General features: G+C 35.5%; 1 protein-coding gene across 4 annotated transcripts in view; it reads left to right on the top strand.

Annotated features, from left to right (window-relative positions):
* TAX1BP1 (Tax1 binding protein 1) overlaps positions 1–17512 on the top strand; it is a 92496-nt gene that overhangs the window by 41918 nt on the left and 33066 nt on the right. For all 4 annotated transcript variants that reach the window (XM_036864574.1, XM_036864573.1, XM_036864572.1 and 1 more), the window contains exons 6-11: positions 1971–2119; positions 2229–2319; positions 9506–9691; positions 15674–15898; positions 16486–16632; positions 16995–17118. In XM_036864574.1, the coding sequence (XP_036720469.1) occupies positions 1971–2119; positions 2229–2319; positions 9506–9691; positions 15674–15898; positions 16486–16632; positions 16995–17118 (922 nt within the window). The remainder of the gene's footprint in view (positions 1–1970; positions 2120–2228; positions 2320–9505; positions 9692–15673; positions 15899–16485; positions 16633–16994; positions 17119–17512) is intronic.

The following is a 17512-nucleotide window of genomic DNA, read 5'->3' as shown; positions in this document are numbered from 1 at the left end:
TCCTATACCTTTTCTTTAGAATGCTATTTACCCACTATAGAACTTCATTAATTGCAGAATCAGAAACTAGTTTTTGCCTCTAGGCAATCTAATCTTTTTCCTAGGAAGAAATACCTGGATTAAATCTGTAGCCTACTCACAGTACCAAGAGAGCATTTGGTAAAAATAAAAATTAAAAAAAAAAAGTAAAAAACTATTTAGAAACCTCTCTGACCTTATAAATCAGCAAGACAAATACTGAAAATGTGTCAAATATTAAAGGATCATTGGATAGTGACAACAATTATGGCAGAGGGAGTAAATAAATATCACCTGCTTTCTCTGGTGTTGTGTAGAATTAAAATCAGAAAAGCATTTAGTTTTGCATAACAGTCTTTGGTTTATGTTGCAAATTCAGTAAGGCAAACAGTTGTTTTGAGCAAAAATAAAACCAACAGAGTGTATCTGACCTCTATTGTGGTAAGCTTCTTAATGAATTATGTTGTTCTTAGATGCAGTTTAGTAATTTTCATATTCTAGCAAGATATTTAAAGTGATATTCTACCTATAAGTAAAAAATTTGGCTGTTACTTTATGAAAATCAAAGTGGCTTAAAAATACTTTGTAACATTTGATACATTTAAATTGGCAGAATGGTGATTTTCTTTAGTTTTCATTGCTGGGCTGATGGGTGGTACTTTTTTTTTTTTTGGCTGTGCCACAGGGCATGCGGGATCCTAGTTCCCTGACCAGGGATCGAACCCGTGCTCCCTGCAGTGAAAGCGCAGAGTCTTTATTTATTTATTTGTTTATTTATTTATGGCCACGTTGGGTCTTCGTTGCTGTGCTCTGGCTTTCTCTAGTTGCAGCGAGCGGGGGCTAGTCTTCATCGCAGTGTGCGGACTTCTCATTGTGGTGGCTTCTCTTCTTGCGGAGTACGGGCTCTAGAGCGCAGGCTCAGTAGTTGAGGCAGATGGGCTTAGTTGCTCCATGGCATGTGGGATCTTCCCAGACCAGGGCTCGAACCCGTGTCCTCTGCATTGGCAGGGGAATTCTTAACCACTGCGCCACAAGGGAAGGCAGAAGTGCGGAGTCTTAACCACTGGACCGCCGGGGAAGTCCCAGGTGGTACTTTCATTAGTACCACCCGGGACTTTTAAAATTTTAAAATTATTTTTTTAACAAACGCAATTTGTCTTAATTTATCAGTTCTTTTGATGTATAGTTTCCCATAAGTATGTGGAAACCTCCAAATGCGCTGTTATATTTGGTTCTCATAATTTATAAACGAGGCAGAAAAGGGCTTATTATCTCCATTTTACAAATTATAAAACAGGCTTAGGGAGAGGCTTGATCAGATTCTCATAAGTTACTTAATTGTCTTAATTGATGTGATAAAAATTTTTTAATTATCTGTTTAAAGTAGACTATTCTATTTTAAAATGAAATTCATCACATTTACTACCTCTTTCATATTCATTTCAGTGTCTTTAAATATTTGTTCCGCCCTCTTGAATCACAGTGACAGGAGCTTTAGGAACATGGCTTTAGGCATATATCTTAACTTAGTGCTTTGGTATAATTATCAGTGGCACTTAGTGATTTATGCTAGAAGAAGTTGGTGTTAACTTTGTTTAGTATCATGAAACCTGTTTTGTCATTGGGGTAACATTGGAAAGCGAGATGTAAAAAGCAAAGTGACTAATTTTTAAATTTTTTCCTCACTTCAGTTGCCTGCCCTCTGGTGGAGAAGTTAGTGAAATCAGCAGTGTGTGAAAAGTCCCGGAAAAAAGTTAATAATTGTTTAATTTAGTATTCAAAAAGTTTAATGTATGTTACCATTTCAGGTTTCGTTTTTAATCTTATAAACTTTGGAGGGGACAAATGTGGGATTAAACTTTTAAGCATAAATAGATTTCTTAGAGATATACAAATTTGTATTTCTAATTATGTTTCTGTGTTTCTCAAAATATTTTGTTATTGTTTGTAAGGTTCTTTTTGAAGTCTCACAAAGTTTAAAAATGGAAAATGAAGAATTTAAGAAGAGATACAATGATGCTACATCCAAAGCCCTCCAGCTTGAGGAAGATATTGTGTCAGTCACACATAAAGCGATTGAAAAAGAAACTGAATTAGACAGGTATTCCCGATGCTTTAAAAAAGTATCTTCGTGTTTTAAAACTGTTTTTAGAAAGTTGTTTTTGACTTATGTTAAAAGTTATTGTTAACGTTATTTGACTTTAACTCAGTTTAAAGGACAAACTCAGAAAGGCACAATATGAAAGAGAACAGCTTGAATGTCAATTGAAGACAGAAAAGGATGAGAAGGAACTTTATAAGGTAATTTATTCTTTACATTTTTATTAGTTATCTTTTGCTGTGTAACATGTTACCCTAAAACTTAGTGGTCAGGAATTTAGGAGCAGCTTAGCTGAGTGGTTCTTGCTTAGGGTCTCTTGTGTAGTTGCAGTCAGGATGTTGGCAAGGGCTGCAGTCAGCTAAAGGCTCAATTAGAACTAGAGAATCTGCTGTCAAAGTGGCTCACTCACATGACTTTTGGCAGGAGGCCCTTCAGTTTCTTGGAATGTTGCCTCTTCAGTGGCTGCTTGGATGTTCTCACAATATGGCAGCCAGCTTCCCTCAGAGTGAGCTATACAAGAGAGAGCAAGGAGGAAGTCAGTGCATTTTATGACCTGGTCTCCAAGTTGTACGCTGATGCTTCTTCTTTATCTATCTTGTTAATTAGAAGCAAGTCACTCCAGCTGATACACAGGAGAAGGGAATTAGGCTCCACTTCTATAAGAGAGGAGAATCAAAGGTTTTGGGAGTATATTTTAAAGCTACCTCATTGTGTATAGTCCCTAAAAGTTAGTTTTCAGGGAATTAAATTGCTGGTGTTTTAGATACTTAGCAGGTAATGTATAATAAGTCAAAGAGTTGTAATGGTAACAAGATACCTGTTTATCAGAATTTGTGCAACTAATTATTTTCCCCTTTTAAGAATATATAAACCTTAAGGAGAGCATTAATTTACTTCAGTGATGATCATGTTTTGGAGTTTGCCTTTTGGAATAATATTCGGAGACTGTCATTTTAAAAAAGATCCTGTTGACAAATCTTCACCTTTTGAAGTTTTTCCTCCTTTCCTTTTTAAGTGACTCTGAAGTAGGGTAGTGAGCTTTAGTTGTCAATAATGTTGTGGATGCGTATTGGGACTTACTTATTTTAAGTGGCTCATAGCAGTTCCTGAAGGAAGTTCCAGATGAGGAATTTCAAGAACAGTCTGAGCTAAGTCAGTATTATTTGGATAGATTCAATCTCTTTATTAGATTAGAAAAGGACAGTACTCATTTATATATTGATAATATGGTATATATTAAAGGTAAAACATAAAACTCTGCATATATTCAGTATTTGAGAGTCTCAGTTTGCACTAAGAAACTAAAATATGATTTATTGTATTACCAGTGGGTTTTTTCCTCCTTCTCTTTAAAAAATAACTATTCATTTATTTATATACATTGATAAGCTAGATACCAACATTGGGTACGCAAGTATGAAATTCCAAATCTGTTCTGAGGATCACCTCTTTTTTCTTCCATTTTTATTGAGATATAATTGACATGTAGCATTGTGTAAGTTTCTAGTGTACAGCATAATGATTTGACTTGTATACGTCATGGAATGATGACCACAGTAAGTTTAGTGAACATTCATCATCTCATATAGATATAAACTAAAAGATTTTTTTTCCTTGTAATGAGAACTCTAAGGATTTACTCTCTTAATAACTTTCATATCAATATATAACATACAGCAGTGTTAATTTTAGTTATCATGCTGTACATTACATCCCTAGTACTTACTTATCTTAGAACTGGAAGTTTGTACCTTTTGATTACTTTCATAATTCCCCCCTCCCACCCACCCTCTGCCTCACTCCGGTAACCACAAATCTGATCTCTTTTTTCACGAGTTTGTTTGTGAAGTTTAATTGACCTACACACAACTGAATTTAGTTTCTGGTGCACAGCATAGTGATTTGATATTTCTATACATTTCAAAATGATCACCACAGTAAGCCTAGTTACCACCTGTCACTATACAAAGGTATTACATAATTATTGACTATATTCCCCATGCTGTACACTTCATACCTGTGACTGATTTTATTTTGTAACTGGAAATTTGTACCTCTTAATCTTCCTCACCTGTTTCTCTCATCCTCCCCCCGCAATCCAGCAACCACTTGTTTGTTCTCTTCATCTATGACTCTGTTTCTTTTTTATGTTTGTTCATTTGTTTTGTTTTTTAGATTCCACATGTAAGTGAAATAATGTGATATTTATCTTTGACTTATTTCACTTAGCATAATACCATCTAGGTCTGTCCATGTTGTTGCAGATGGCAAGGTTTTTCTTTTTTATGGCTGAGTAATAGTCCTGTGTGTGTGTGTGTGTGTGTGTTTATGTGTATGTATGTACACACCACGTCTCCTTTATCCATTCATCTATTGATGGGCATGAGGCGGGATGAATTGGGAGATTGGGATTGACATATATACACTATTGACACCATGTATAAAATAGATAACTAATGAGAACCTACTGTATAGCACAGGGAACTCAATGCTCTGTGGTGACCTAAATGAGAAGGAAATCCAAAAAGGAGGGGATAATTGTATACGTATAGCTGATTCACTTTGCTGTACAATATAAACTAACACAATATTGTAAAGCAACTATACTCTAATTTAAAAAAAAATTGATGGGCACTTAGGTTGCTTCCATATCTTGGCTATTGTAGGTAATGCTGCAACATAGGGGTGCTTATAGCTTCTCAAATTAGTCTTTTGTTTTCTTCAGAGAAATACCCAGGAATGGAATTGCTGGATCATATGGTTCTATTTTTAACTTTTTTTTTTTTTTTTTTAAGGTCGCACTGTGCGGCATCTTAGTTTCCCAACCAGGGATCGACCCTGTGCCCCCTGCATTGGGAACACAGATTCTTAACCACTGGACCATCAGGGAAGTCCCTATTTTTAAATTTTTGAGGAACCTCCGTACTGTTTTCCATAGTGACTGCACCAATTTACATTCCCACTAACAGTGCAGGGGGGTTCCCTTTTCTCCACATTCTTGCCAACACTTGTTATTTGTTGTCTTTTTGATAGTAGCCATTCTGACAGGTGTGAGGTGATGTCTCATTGAGGTGGTATTTGATTTCTGTTTTCCTGATGATTAGTGATGTTGAACACCTTTTCATTTGCCTGTTGATCATCTGTGTGTCTTCTTTGGAGAAATGTCTGTTCAGGTTCTCTGCCCATTTTTTAATTGGGCTTGTGTTTTTGATGTTGAGTCATATGAGTTCTTTGTATATTTTAGATATTAACTCCATGTTGGTTGGATATACCACTTGCAAATATCTTCTCCCATGCAGTAAGTGCCCTTTTCATTTTGTTGACAGTTTCTTTTGCTGGGCAAAAGCTTTTTAGATTGATGTAGTCCCATTTGTTTTATTTTTGCTTTTGATTCCCTTGCCTGAGGAGACACATCCAAAAAAATATTGCTAAGACTGATGTCAAAAAGCATACTGCCTATGTTTTCTTCTAGAAGTTTTATGGTTTCAGGTTTTACATTTAAGTCTTTAATCCATTTTGAGTTTATATATGGTGTGATAAAGTAGTTCAGTTTGATGATTTTGCATGTAGCTGTCCAGTTTTCCCAATACCATTTATTGAAGAGGTTGTCTTTTTCCTGTTGTAATATTCTTGCCTCCTTTGTCATAGATAAATTGCTTATATAAGTGTGGGTTCATTTCTGGGCTTTCTGTTCTGTTCCATTGATCTATGTGTCTGTCTTTTTTTTCTTTTTTTTTTAATTTTTGGCTGCTTTGGGTCTTTGTTGCGGTGTGCGGGCTTCTCATTGCGGTGGCTTCTCTTGTTGCGGAGCACAGGCTCTAGGTGCGTGGGCTTCAGTAGTTGTGGCACACGGGCTCTAGACCACAGGCTCAGTAGTTGTGGTGCACGGGCTCAGTTGCTCCGCGGCATGTGGGATCTTCCTGGACCAGGGATCGAACCTGTGTCCCCTGCATTGGCAGGTGGATTCTTAACCACTGTACCACCAGGGAAGTCCCAAAGTTTTTTTTTTGGGGGGGTGGGGCGGTGTGCCTCGAGGCATGCGGGATCTTATTTCCCTGACCAGGAATCGAACCTATGCTCCCTGCAGTGGAAGCTGGAGTCTTAACTACTGGACCATGAGGGAAGTCCTATGTGTCTGTTTTTGTGCAGTACCATACTGTTTTGATTACTGTAGCTTTGTAATATACAAAGTATAGTTAATGTGATATACTGCATTAAAAAATTGAAGGATAAAGATCATATGATCATCTCAGTAGATGCAGAAAAAGCTTTTGACAAAATTCAGCATTCATTTGTGATAAAACCTCAAGTGGGTATAGAGAGAACATACCTCAACATAATAAAAGCCATATATGACAAGCCCACAGCTAACATCGTAACATACTCAATGGAGAAAAGCTTGAAAGCACTTCCTCTAAGATCAGAAACAAGACAAGGATGCGCACTCTGACTACGTTTATTCCACATAGTATTGGAAGTCCTAGTCACAGCAGTCAGACAAGAAAAAGAAAGAAAAGGAATCCAAATTGGAAAGGAAGTAGTAGAACTGTCACTGTTTGCAGATGACATGATACTATATATACAGAAAATCCTAAAGATGCCACCAAAAAACTACTATTCCTCAATGAGTTTGGTTAAGTTGCAAGGTACAAAATTAATATACGGAAATCTGTTGCATTTCTATATACTAACAGCAAACTCTCGGAAAGAGAAATTAAGAAAACAATCCCATTTACAATCAAAAAGAATAAAATAGGAAAAAATCTAAGGAGTTAAAAGCCCTGTAGTGGGAAAACTATGAGACATTGATGAAAGAAATTAAAGATGACACAAACAAATGGAAAGATATGCTGTGCTTATGGATTGGAAGAATATACGTTGTTAAAATGACCATACTACCCAAGGCAATCTACAGATTCAGTGCATCCCTATTAAAATATCTATGATGTTTTTCACAGAACTAGAACAAATGATTCTAAAATCTGTATGGAAACACAACAGACCCTGAATAGCCAAAACAATCTTGAGAAGAACAAAGCTGGAGGTGTCATGCTCCCTTATTTCAAACTGTACCACAAAGCTACAGTAATTTCCTTCTTATTTTGGGGGGTGGTTAATTTTTTTTTAGTCTTTAAAATTTTTTGCCTTTAAAATAAAAAAATTTGAGTCCACTGTGCACCTCATTGCAGAGCATAGATAGGAACATTTTGCATGTCATGGGTTATACCCATTCTGTTTCTTGGAACAACCATCCCCAGAGCGTGAGTGTGTGTGTGTGTGTGTGTGTCTCCCCCAGAATAGGAAGGAAAATAGTGAAGACTCACTGGTGGATGATTTTATGGTTTGATTCTAAGGAAAATTGCCCAGGTATAATGTTTGGTTTTTGAACAAGATTTTGTGAAAAAAGGAAGTAATACAGATATCTAGAGAAAGAATTGATACAGTTGGATACAGTGTCTTTGTTTTGTTTTTGTTTGTTTTGCAAACTACTTCCAAATGCAGTTTTTTAAAGTTATAAAGGATTTTTTAACTAAATGAAGATTTTGCATCTGTAATAATTTTTTATTTAATGTTACTATGAATTTCAGTGATAATGTTTCAGTTTTGTGCCAGGAAAAGGCCTGGGCATTATTTCTCTGTGGATAATTAAGTACTTTCCATGTTGTTTCTCTGTTAGAACAGTGAGAGATAATTAGGTAAATAGAATGTCTATGTTTTCAGTCATTTTAATTCAATAATAAATTAAATAAAATGAATTCTGAAGGTATACTAGTTAGTATCGGGAAGGGTTTAAGAAGGTCCTAAGTAAACCAGGACCTCGTTTACTTACTTTACTTACCTGGTTTGATGCTTGAGAGGTGTAATGATAATTAGAATGACTTATTTTGGAAAGAGGAAAACTTTTCCCTGAAGCTGTCACCTTTCCATCCTGCCTTTCTTTTCTCTCTTCTATCCTGAGAAACAGTACTTCCAATGTTTTGTAGAGGGTTGACAAGTACATTTTAGGGTAAATCCAGAATTTATTTTTCTTTTACTGCTCTAAATTATTTATTCCTTATATTCCTTTTTTCTTACTTTCTGCAAAGATTTTGTGTGTCTCTGTTGTACACCTGAATGACGAGTCCTTTGCATAAGACTTGGGAGGGAGGAAGGGAAAGAACGAGGTGTCTAGGGGGTTTATTCTTTTACAGTGTGCTAATATCGCCTGTTTTCTGTAAGAATTAGCAGTTGGGATCAAAGTGACTCTGAAATTTCCATTTGAATACACTCTCTCCCAACCTCCCACTGTCCTGAACAGTATTTCATTTATATGCATGTATCCCGAAAATTGGAAGTAAAACTTCCCTAGGGATTTTTGTTGCGTGTTTTTTTGGCAAGGAGATTCCACTTACCAAGTGTGATAAGACCTACTATACTGTTAATCTTAGAAACACTTTCCCTTTCAAATTGTTCTCATGAGTAACCAAATAGTTTCCTTTGCCTCTCTCCTGTAACCCCTGTTGGATCATGTGACCCATCCCTGGCCTAACAGAATTTAGAGGGGTTGGTAAAACATGCTTTCATGAGCTGATGATTATGAAAATTGGGTAGTGTTTTTAAAGTGATGCTGCAAAGGTCTTGGCTGCTGATGCCTTTAGATTATCTGGAGTTATATTCTATCCTTGTGAACAGGAATTAGTCTTCAGCATTCCATACATTTAAAGAGTAAAGTGCAAGAAGTATGTTAATTCATTTCTCTTTGATGCTCTTAACCAAAGCAAGATACTCTTTATAGTGGAAACCAGATACTTGTACTCTTTATAATTTCAGTTATGGAATTTGATTTGTATATATGCTATGAGCAACAGCAGCCAAAGTTCCTGGAAAAATCAATATAGTTGGGTTAATTAATCAACAAATATATTTTTAGGCACACAGGAAGTAAATGACATAGTATTTTTTCATAAGCAAAAAATTGAATTGCTTAAGATGTTCTTGAATGTATTCCTTTAGTTTTCCAGAATCTGGTCATGCCTTTATATATGAATATGCCTGTAACATAATGTTTCCGCAAAAGAACAACTAAGTTCATTTGTAATTTTAAAGAGAACTAACTTAAAATCATCAAAGGAAAAGACTTCAGAGATCAGGTAGTGTTAGACCTTAGAATTAATCTCTTTGGAAAACTAACACAACAACAACAAAACTCAGAAAAGCTGTGTTCTGCTCCCACATACTTGGCTAGTCATTTGGCAGAATTTGGGTCTCCTGACTTCTCGTCTAGTGAGTCTTCCCTTCTCTTGGATCATATTTGGGTTAGAGATAAATAGTAATATTTTAAACTTTGAGTAACTTAGGTTATAGAGTTAGAAAGAATATTCTTGACATTTTCAAGCACTGTTTCAGGTACATTTGAAGAATACAGAAATAGAAAATACCAAGCTTGTGTCAGAGGTCCAGACTTTAAAGAATTTAGATGGGAACAAAGAAAACATGATTACTCATTTCAAAGAAGAGATTAGCAGACTGCAGTTCTGTTTGGCTGAAAAGGAGAATCTACAAAGGGCTTTCTTGCTTACAACCTCAACTAAGGTAAGTACTTTTGCAATAATGTATTTGAAGATTGTAAAATATTATCTCTATTAAACGTATACAGTGTGGTCGTTTTTATTTTTAATCTTTCCTCCCCCAGCTTCTTTTTTGGAAAAAGTTCAAACTTATAGAAGAGTTGAAAGAACAGAAAAATGAATACATATATATCCTTAAATATTTTGCTATCTTTATCTCCCCCATTTATATGCCTTCTCCTCCCCACCCCAGCCATTTGAAAGTCAGTTGCAGGCATTATGACATTTCACTCTAAATACTTTAGCATGTCTCTCTTATTAACAAGTACATTCTTCTGTATAACAGTAATACCATTATGACATCTAAGGAATTTTATATTGATATGATAATATTCATGCTGGTATATAGTTTTAGTCCACATTCAAATTGTCCCACATGTATTTTTGCTTTTGCTTTCTTTTTTTTTTTTATAAATTTATTTATTTTATTTATTTATTTTTGGCTGTATTGAGTCTCCGTTGCTGCACGTGGGCTTTCTCTAGTTGCGGCGAGAGGGGGCTACTCTTCGTTGCGGTGCGCAGGCTTCTCATTGCGGTGGCTTCTCTCGTTGTGGAGCACGGGCTCTAGGCACACGAGCTTCAGTAGTTGTGGCACGCGGGCTCAGTAGTTGTGGCACGCGGGCTCAGTAGTTGTGGCTTGTGGGCTCTAGAGCGCAGTCTCAGTAGTTGTGGCGCACGGACTTAGTTGTTCTGCGGCATGTGCGATCTTCCCGGACCAGGGCTTGGACCCATGTCCCCTGCATTGGCAGGTGGATTCTTAACCACTGCGCCACCAGGGAAGCCCTGTATAACCTTTAAAATTGCTTGATCCCTGGTAGTCAGAGATCACACATTAATGATTATTGTTGTGTTCTTGGTCTGCTCTGATCTAGAACAGTGTCCCTATACCATTTGTCTTTTATGACATTGATATTTTTTAAGAATTCAGGCTTGTCTGAGAGTATATTTCATAATCTAGATTTGTCTGTTTCCTCATGACTAGATTCAGGTCAAAGATTTTTGGCAAGAAAAGGTGTAGAGGATGTTTTGTATATTCTGGTGCAATCACATCAAAAGTCATGTAATATCAATTCCATTCTTGCTGATATTATTAGGTTTAATCATGTGTTTAAAGTTATGTCTGGTTGTCTCTCCATATATTGGTGCCTTTCTCTCTTTGTGATTATTGAGTAATCTGTGGGGTAATACTTCGAGATCATGTGAACATCCTACTCCCCAATACTCTTTGACCCAGTGTTTTTTATCCCTTGATGATCCTTACCTGCCTCAGTTATTAAATTAATGATTGCAAAATGGTGATTTTAAAAATTCTGTCATACCTTTTATGTTTATTAGTAGGTATTCTTTTATTATAATGAGGTGGTTCCCTGTTGCCCTCTCCCCTTTTTTTATATCACTATAGACTCTGATTCTTTTTTGTTCAGTATATTGTACATCAACAGTCCCCAACCTTTTTGGCACCAGAGACCGGTTTCATGGAAGACAGTTTTTCCTCCGCGGGGTGGGGTGGGGATGGTTTTGGGCTGATTCAAGCACATTACATTTGTTGTGCACTTTATTTCTATTATTATTACACTGTAATATATAATGAAATAATTATACAGCTCACCATAATGCAGAATCAGTGGGAGCCCTGAGCTTGTTTTCTTGCAGCTAGATGGTCCCATCTGGGGGTGATGGGAGACAGTGACACCTGAAGTGTGTTGCTTATGTCCAGTCTACTCTGTAAGATGCAGCTTCATTGTCACTTGCCACGCACTGATAGGGTTTTGATATGAGTCTGCAAGCAGTTGATTTATTGTGGTGTCTTTGCAGTCAAACCTCTCTGCTAATGATAATCTGTATTTGCAGCCACTCCCCAGAGCTACCATCAGCGCCTCAGCTCCACCTCAGATCATCAGGCATTAGATTCTCATAAGGAGCATGCAACCTAGATCCCTCACATGCGCAGTTCACAGTAGGGTTCGCACTCCTATGAGAAGCTAATGCTGCTGCTGATCTGACAGGAGGCAGAGCTCAGGTGGTAATGCGAGCGATGGGGAGTGACTGTAAATACAGATGAAGCTTCGCTCGCTTGCCTGCCGCTCACCTCCTGCTGTGTGGCCCGGTTCCTGACAGGCCTTGGACTGCTAATGGTCTGTGGCCGGGAGTTGGGGACCCCTGTTATACATCATCATTATTCTTTTTCATACTCAAATTGTCCTATAGTTAGCTAGGGGGGAACCTTCTCAAACCTGCTCTTGTGTCTTTCTGATATGTCCCCCTAATGCTTTGAATACTTCCTTGTTTTGTGGTAGAACTGTGTATTACAGTTTTAGGTTCTGCCCCAGATCTGGTATTACCCATTTCTCCAAAGAGCCTGATTTTTTTCATTAGAGAAGGGTATTTTGAAGCCAAGAACTGGATCCTTTTGCTACTTAGCACTTTCAATAGACAGACATTTTAAGTCTTAAATTTATATTGATATCTCCAGTTCAAATTCAGTATCTCCTAGGGTTCTTCCTTATCTTCCTCCATTACATATTTATGTATCTCTTCTCCCAGTGTGAGAACCCTTGTCTACAAAACATTATATCTATTCATGTTTTCTAACCAGCTATACATACCAGTAGTTTCAGAATTATTATATCAATGCCACTTCCAACAGTATGTCTACTAAATAAGATCTTTTCCAGCTCTTTTATCTTAGAATATATTTCACTAAGGATGTACAGAGTACCATGTTCAAAGGTTACTTGAATTAATTTTTTTAACATATTTATGTTATGAATTTGTAATACAGTTCAGTTTTTTTTGTTTTCTCCTAACATTTTCCTTTAATTTTATTTTTTGAATATGTAAAATAGTTGTATCATTCACAAGTCAAAATGAAACAAAAAAATATACTCTTCCCTAAGAAACTCCTTTCTTACCTGTACCCATAGGTAAACATTTTCATTAGTTTTCAGTTTTTTCTTCTTATGTTTGTTTTTGCAAAAATAAGCTTGGTGTATGTGTGTGCACGCACACACCCTTCTCTATCCCCTTCTTTCTTAAAAGTGCCATGCTATTTATACTCCTTTTCACTTTGCTTTTTTTTCATTGAACAATATAGACTGAAAATCATTCCCTAGCAGTTCATAGAGATCTTCCTAATTTTTAAAAAAATGGCTGTGTAATACTACATTGTTTAGATTTACCTTGATTTATTCATTAACTTTTATGGATGGAGTATTATTTGGTTTTTAGTAGTTTGCTAATAAATACACTCAGGTACAGTTAATGTAACACTTAAAACATCAGATGTGCATGATATTTAGAATTAATGATTAAGACCCAAGTTACTTTTTAGGGTATTGAATATAGCAGATGCAAATGGGAAGGTGAAAAGCGTGTTTGATTATTTATTTGTTATTTAATAAGATGCTACTTATTAAGCAAGACTTCTGTGAGGAAAGCATAGGTATAGAAATACCTGGAGAAAGTGACACCTGGTTGTTAAAACTTTTTAAAAAATTATAAAAGCAATACAAAAATCATGGTTATAAAAAAATTCGAGTAGTATGTGAGGGTACAAGGTAAAAGTAACCCATATCATTTCCCAGATATATTATTATAGAATTTTAAATTTTACTAGAAATCTGTGAATGTACATACAATATTTATATTTTAACAAATATGAGAATATAGTGTTACAAAAACTTTTAAAAAATTTATGGAACGTCTAGACATCTTGCAGTATGAGTACACATACAGGTCTTCCTCAATCATTAGAACAGCTTTGTAGGGAGTTCCCTGGTGATCCAGTAGTTAAGACTCCATGCTTCCACTGCTGGGGTCCTGGGTTCGATCCCTGGAACTAAGATCCTGCAAGCCGTGAGGCCAAAAAAAAAAAACAGCTGTGTAGTATCTCTCCTTTTATTTAACAGCTGTGTAGTGTGCAATTGTTTTTAGTTTTAGTGTACAACCCTTAGGTATTATAAGCATGATGGCAGTAAACATTCTTGTACAGATATCTAAGCATGTGTATAAATCTGTAGAATAAATTCCTCAAAGTGCAATTGCCAGGTTGAATGTTTAAATTTTCAGTTATTTTCAAATTGCCTTTCAAAAAAATTAATGTATCAACAGGGTATGACATATTACTGCTGCTAGTAATGGTTTCATAGACTTTCATTGTGTGGAGGATATATCATAGTTTATTTATAATAAATTCCCGTTTAGACATTTGATTTTTAATAATTTTTCATAATCTTAATATTTTACTGGATCCCTGCAAAACTAACCCTGCAAAACTAAACTTATGTCCATACTCTTTAATCAGAAACTCATGAAAATAAAATTGATAGATCAAAAGCCATGTGCTTTTGAAAGGTGTTGATGATTGTTTCAAAAATCTGATAAGAATGGTTACCACTTATAAATTATATGAGCCCACATGTTTGTAAATGTGCCAGTTTTCCTAAACCATCCAAATATTAGAGCATTACTTTTTTTCAGTCTTTGTTAGCTTGAAAGAGGATGAATGGTATTTGTTTTACCTTCTTTATTTGAATATTTTAGTTGAATATTTTTTCTATGTATAATAGCCGTTTATTTTAAAGAAATTTCATGTTCATGCCTTTCTCCATATTTTTCCTTTTTCGGGTTTTTTTTTCTTTTTTGGTTTAAAATTATTCCATTTCTTATTGATTAGAACATCTATTTATATCAGAGTATTATACATTTTTGGAATATATTACAAATAATTTTCTTCTAGTTCTCTTTTTTGCTTTTTTCCCTTCTGACATATAGAAGCTGATAACATTTATATATTAGCTCTATTAATGTTATACTTAGAAAGATTTTCTTCACCCCAGCATTACATAAATAATCATTTACATTTCCTTCTAAGGAGCTAACAATTTAAAAACCGCGAATGGGTTGCACTTTTTGAGTTTACACTATTTCTAATACAGAGATAAAAATCCAAATGTTGAATAAACTAGATTTATTGAGCTCATAATGTCTGTTTAATATTAAAGGAAATAATTTTATCATGGCAATTTTTATTTTATTTTATTTTTTATAAATTTATTTATTTATTTATTTGGCTTTGTTGGGTCTTTGTTGCTGTGCGTGGGCTTTCTCTAGTTGCAGCGAGCGAGGGCTACTCTTCGTTGCGGTGTGCGGGCTTCTTCTTGGGGTGGCTTCTCTTGTTGCGGAGCACGGGCTCCAGGCACGCAGGCTCAGTAGTTGTGGCGCACGGGCTTAGTTGCTCTGCAGCATGTGGGATCTTCCCAGATCAGGGCTCGAACCCGTGTCCCCTGCAATGGCAGGCAGATTCTTAACCACTGCGCCACCAGGGAAGCCCTATCATGGCAATTTTAACTTTTTAAAGATACTTCTAGGTTTGGTAAGAGGTGCTAATTATTTTTCATTTTCCCAGGGCCTCATCTTTGCTATTTGCATATCAATATTTTTCTTTTAGAACTAAAAAGTGTGCTATGTTTTCATAGTAATATGTAATGGTATATTAATATTATATTGGATATGTTTTAGGTTAGATCATAGGAAACATTTTTTTAACCAACATTTTTGGAGTTACAAAGAAGTTTTTGTAATTATTTTTATTGCTTATCATAAAAAATGAGGGTCAGTAGTTCTAGCTGGAGAGATTCTGGGGGACAGAAGCTTCCATTCGAGTCCCTATTTAGCTAAGCATTGGTTATGTTGCCTGACTTCCTGTACTTCAGTTTTGTCACGTATAAAGTGATAGTAGTGATGCATAGGGTTGTTATATGGGGGTCTCTAAAACAAAGTCACATCTTAAATTTTTTATAGACATACATACTTTAAGTCATGAATAGAAAAGCAATATTTAATTTAAAATTTTAGATCTGTTGAAATAGGAATAAATATATTGTTTCTGCTTCTGTTTTTTACTTGAATGGTTTAATTACAAATATATTTATCTGCCTTTCTTCAGGAAGATACAGTTTTCTTCAAGGAGCAACTTCGTAAAGCAGAGGAACAGGTTCAGGCAACTCGGCAAGAAGCTGTCTTTCTGGCTAAAGAACTTAGCGATGCTGTAAATGTGCGGGATAAGACGATGGCAGATCTGCACACTGCACGCTTGGAAAATGAGAGAGTGAAAAAGCAGTTAGCTGATGCAGTGGCAGAGCTTAAACTAAGTGCTGTGAGAAAAGACCAGGTAAAGCGGGTTAATTTTGAATTTCCATTTTAGTCAAAAACTGACGATAAACTTATGAAAGAGAATGAGTTATGTTAAAATAATTGAGGTCACATTCCTGGTCACAGAATTTTAAATTGCCATTCATTTTGTTTAGTCATTGTAACTTCTTGGGTTGAAATTAATGCAGGCTTTAAGAAAAACTTCTGTAAGCAAATTCCTAATCGTTAGTAAAAACTGCTCTATTATTGTTAATTAAACTTTCTGATATGAGGTATATATTGCTTTGTTTAGAATTTCTTATTTACTAGCTGCATAAAATGGTACTATGGTTATTTAACAGGGTATGCTTGCTTCTCAGGAGATAGAATATTCTTTTCAAGTGTTTTGTTTTTGTTTGTTTGTTTGTTTTTTAATGAACCTTAGTCCTAGGACTATAAAGCTGGATTTGTTAGGAGACCTAATGTGACTCTGTAGCCAAAACTGCAAAACAAATAAAAATTAAGAGCCAGAAAGAAAAAAGTGAAAAGAAAGTTGGATTTACTACTACATTATGAGATATGAGATTTTTATGTTTCTCTTAGAGGAAGAGTTTATTTCTCTCTTAGGAAAAGACTGATACACTGGAACACGAACTGAGAAGAGAAGTTGAAGATCTGAAACTGCGTCTTCAGATGGCAGCAGATCATTATAAAGAAAAATTCAAGGAATGCCAGAGGCTCCAAAAACAAATAAACAAACTTTCAGACCAATCAGTAAGAATAATTGAATTCATCACAGTAAAATAATTCCTTTATCAATATTTTTGTTTACAAATCAAATTTATAATGTTATACCCTTTGAATATAATTTCTCTCTGCTTCATTTCACATTACTGGCCTAATATTGTAGTGATAATTTTTTTTAAATCTGGAATTTTTATTTGTTGGAGAAATAAAATGTTCTGTTTTGTAACATTTAGGTCAGTTAGTAAAGTGATGTGTGTAACTTTAGTCTTTGTTGGCCTTTAAGACAGCAGCAGCTTTGTGGACTTTTCAGGATTTATTTATATGATACATGGTTGCTGAAGGAGGGAAATGTAACTCATTTAACCATTGATTGTTAACATTTTGAATAGGCTAATAACAATAGTGTCTTCACAAAGAAAATTGGGAGTCAGCAGAAAGTGAATGATGCCTCAATAAACACAGACCCAGCTACTACTGCCTCTACTCTTGATGTAAAGCCACCACCTTCTACAGGTAAAAATCTTTTAGACTTTTTGTATGAAGTGTCCTGCCTTGAAAAGTATTTATACTCATTTATACTGCCTGTTCCATGTGTCAGAATTTTAGGGAGGTTTTAAAAAAATCCTTCTAAGTGAGGGATTGAGGCAAAGGGAAAGTAAAGGTCTAAAAGTCAGTCATGCATGTGGTGAATATACAAAATGTGAGTGTGAACTAGTATTTATCTTCGTGAGCATGGTTAATCAAATGAGCTGGTGTTTGTAAGTGCAAATGCTTATAGTATTTGATCTATAGGAAGAGAGCCAAGAATTGAATTTTTAATTAATATTCTAACACTGTGGAATTCTGAACCATTTATGGCACTAATTGTACAATTCTGTGGGGAAAAACTTAAAAATCCCTTTAATTC

This window comes from Balaenoptera musculus, chromosome 9, assembly GCF_009873245.2.
Source record: "Balaenoptera musculus isolate JJ_BM4_2016_0621 chromosome 9, mBalMus1.pri.v3, whole genome shotgun sequence".
NCBI lineage: Eukaryota > Metazoa > Chordata > Mammalia > Artiodactyla > Balaenopteridae > Balaenoptera > Balaenoptera musculus.
This window is presented reverse-complemented; position numbering and strand designations above follow the sequence as displayed.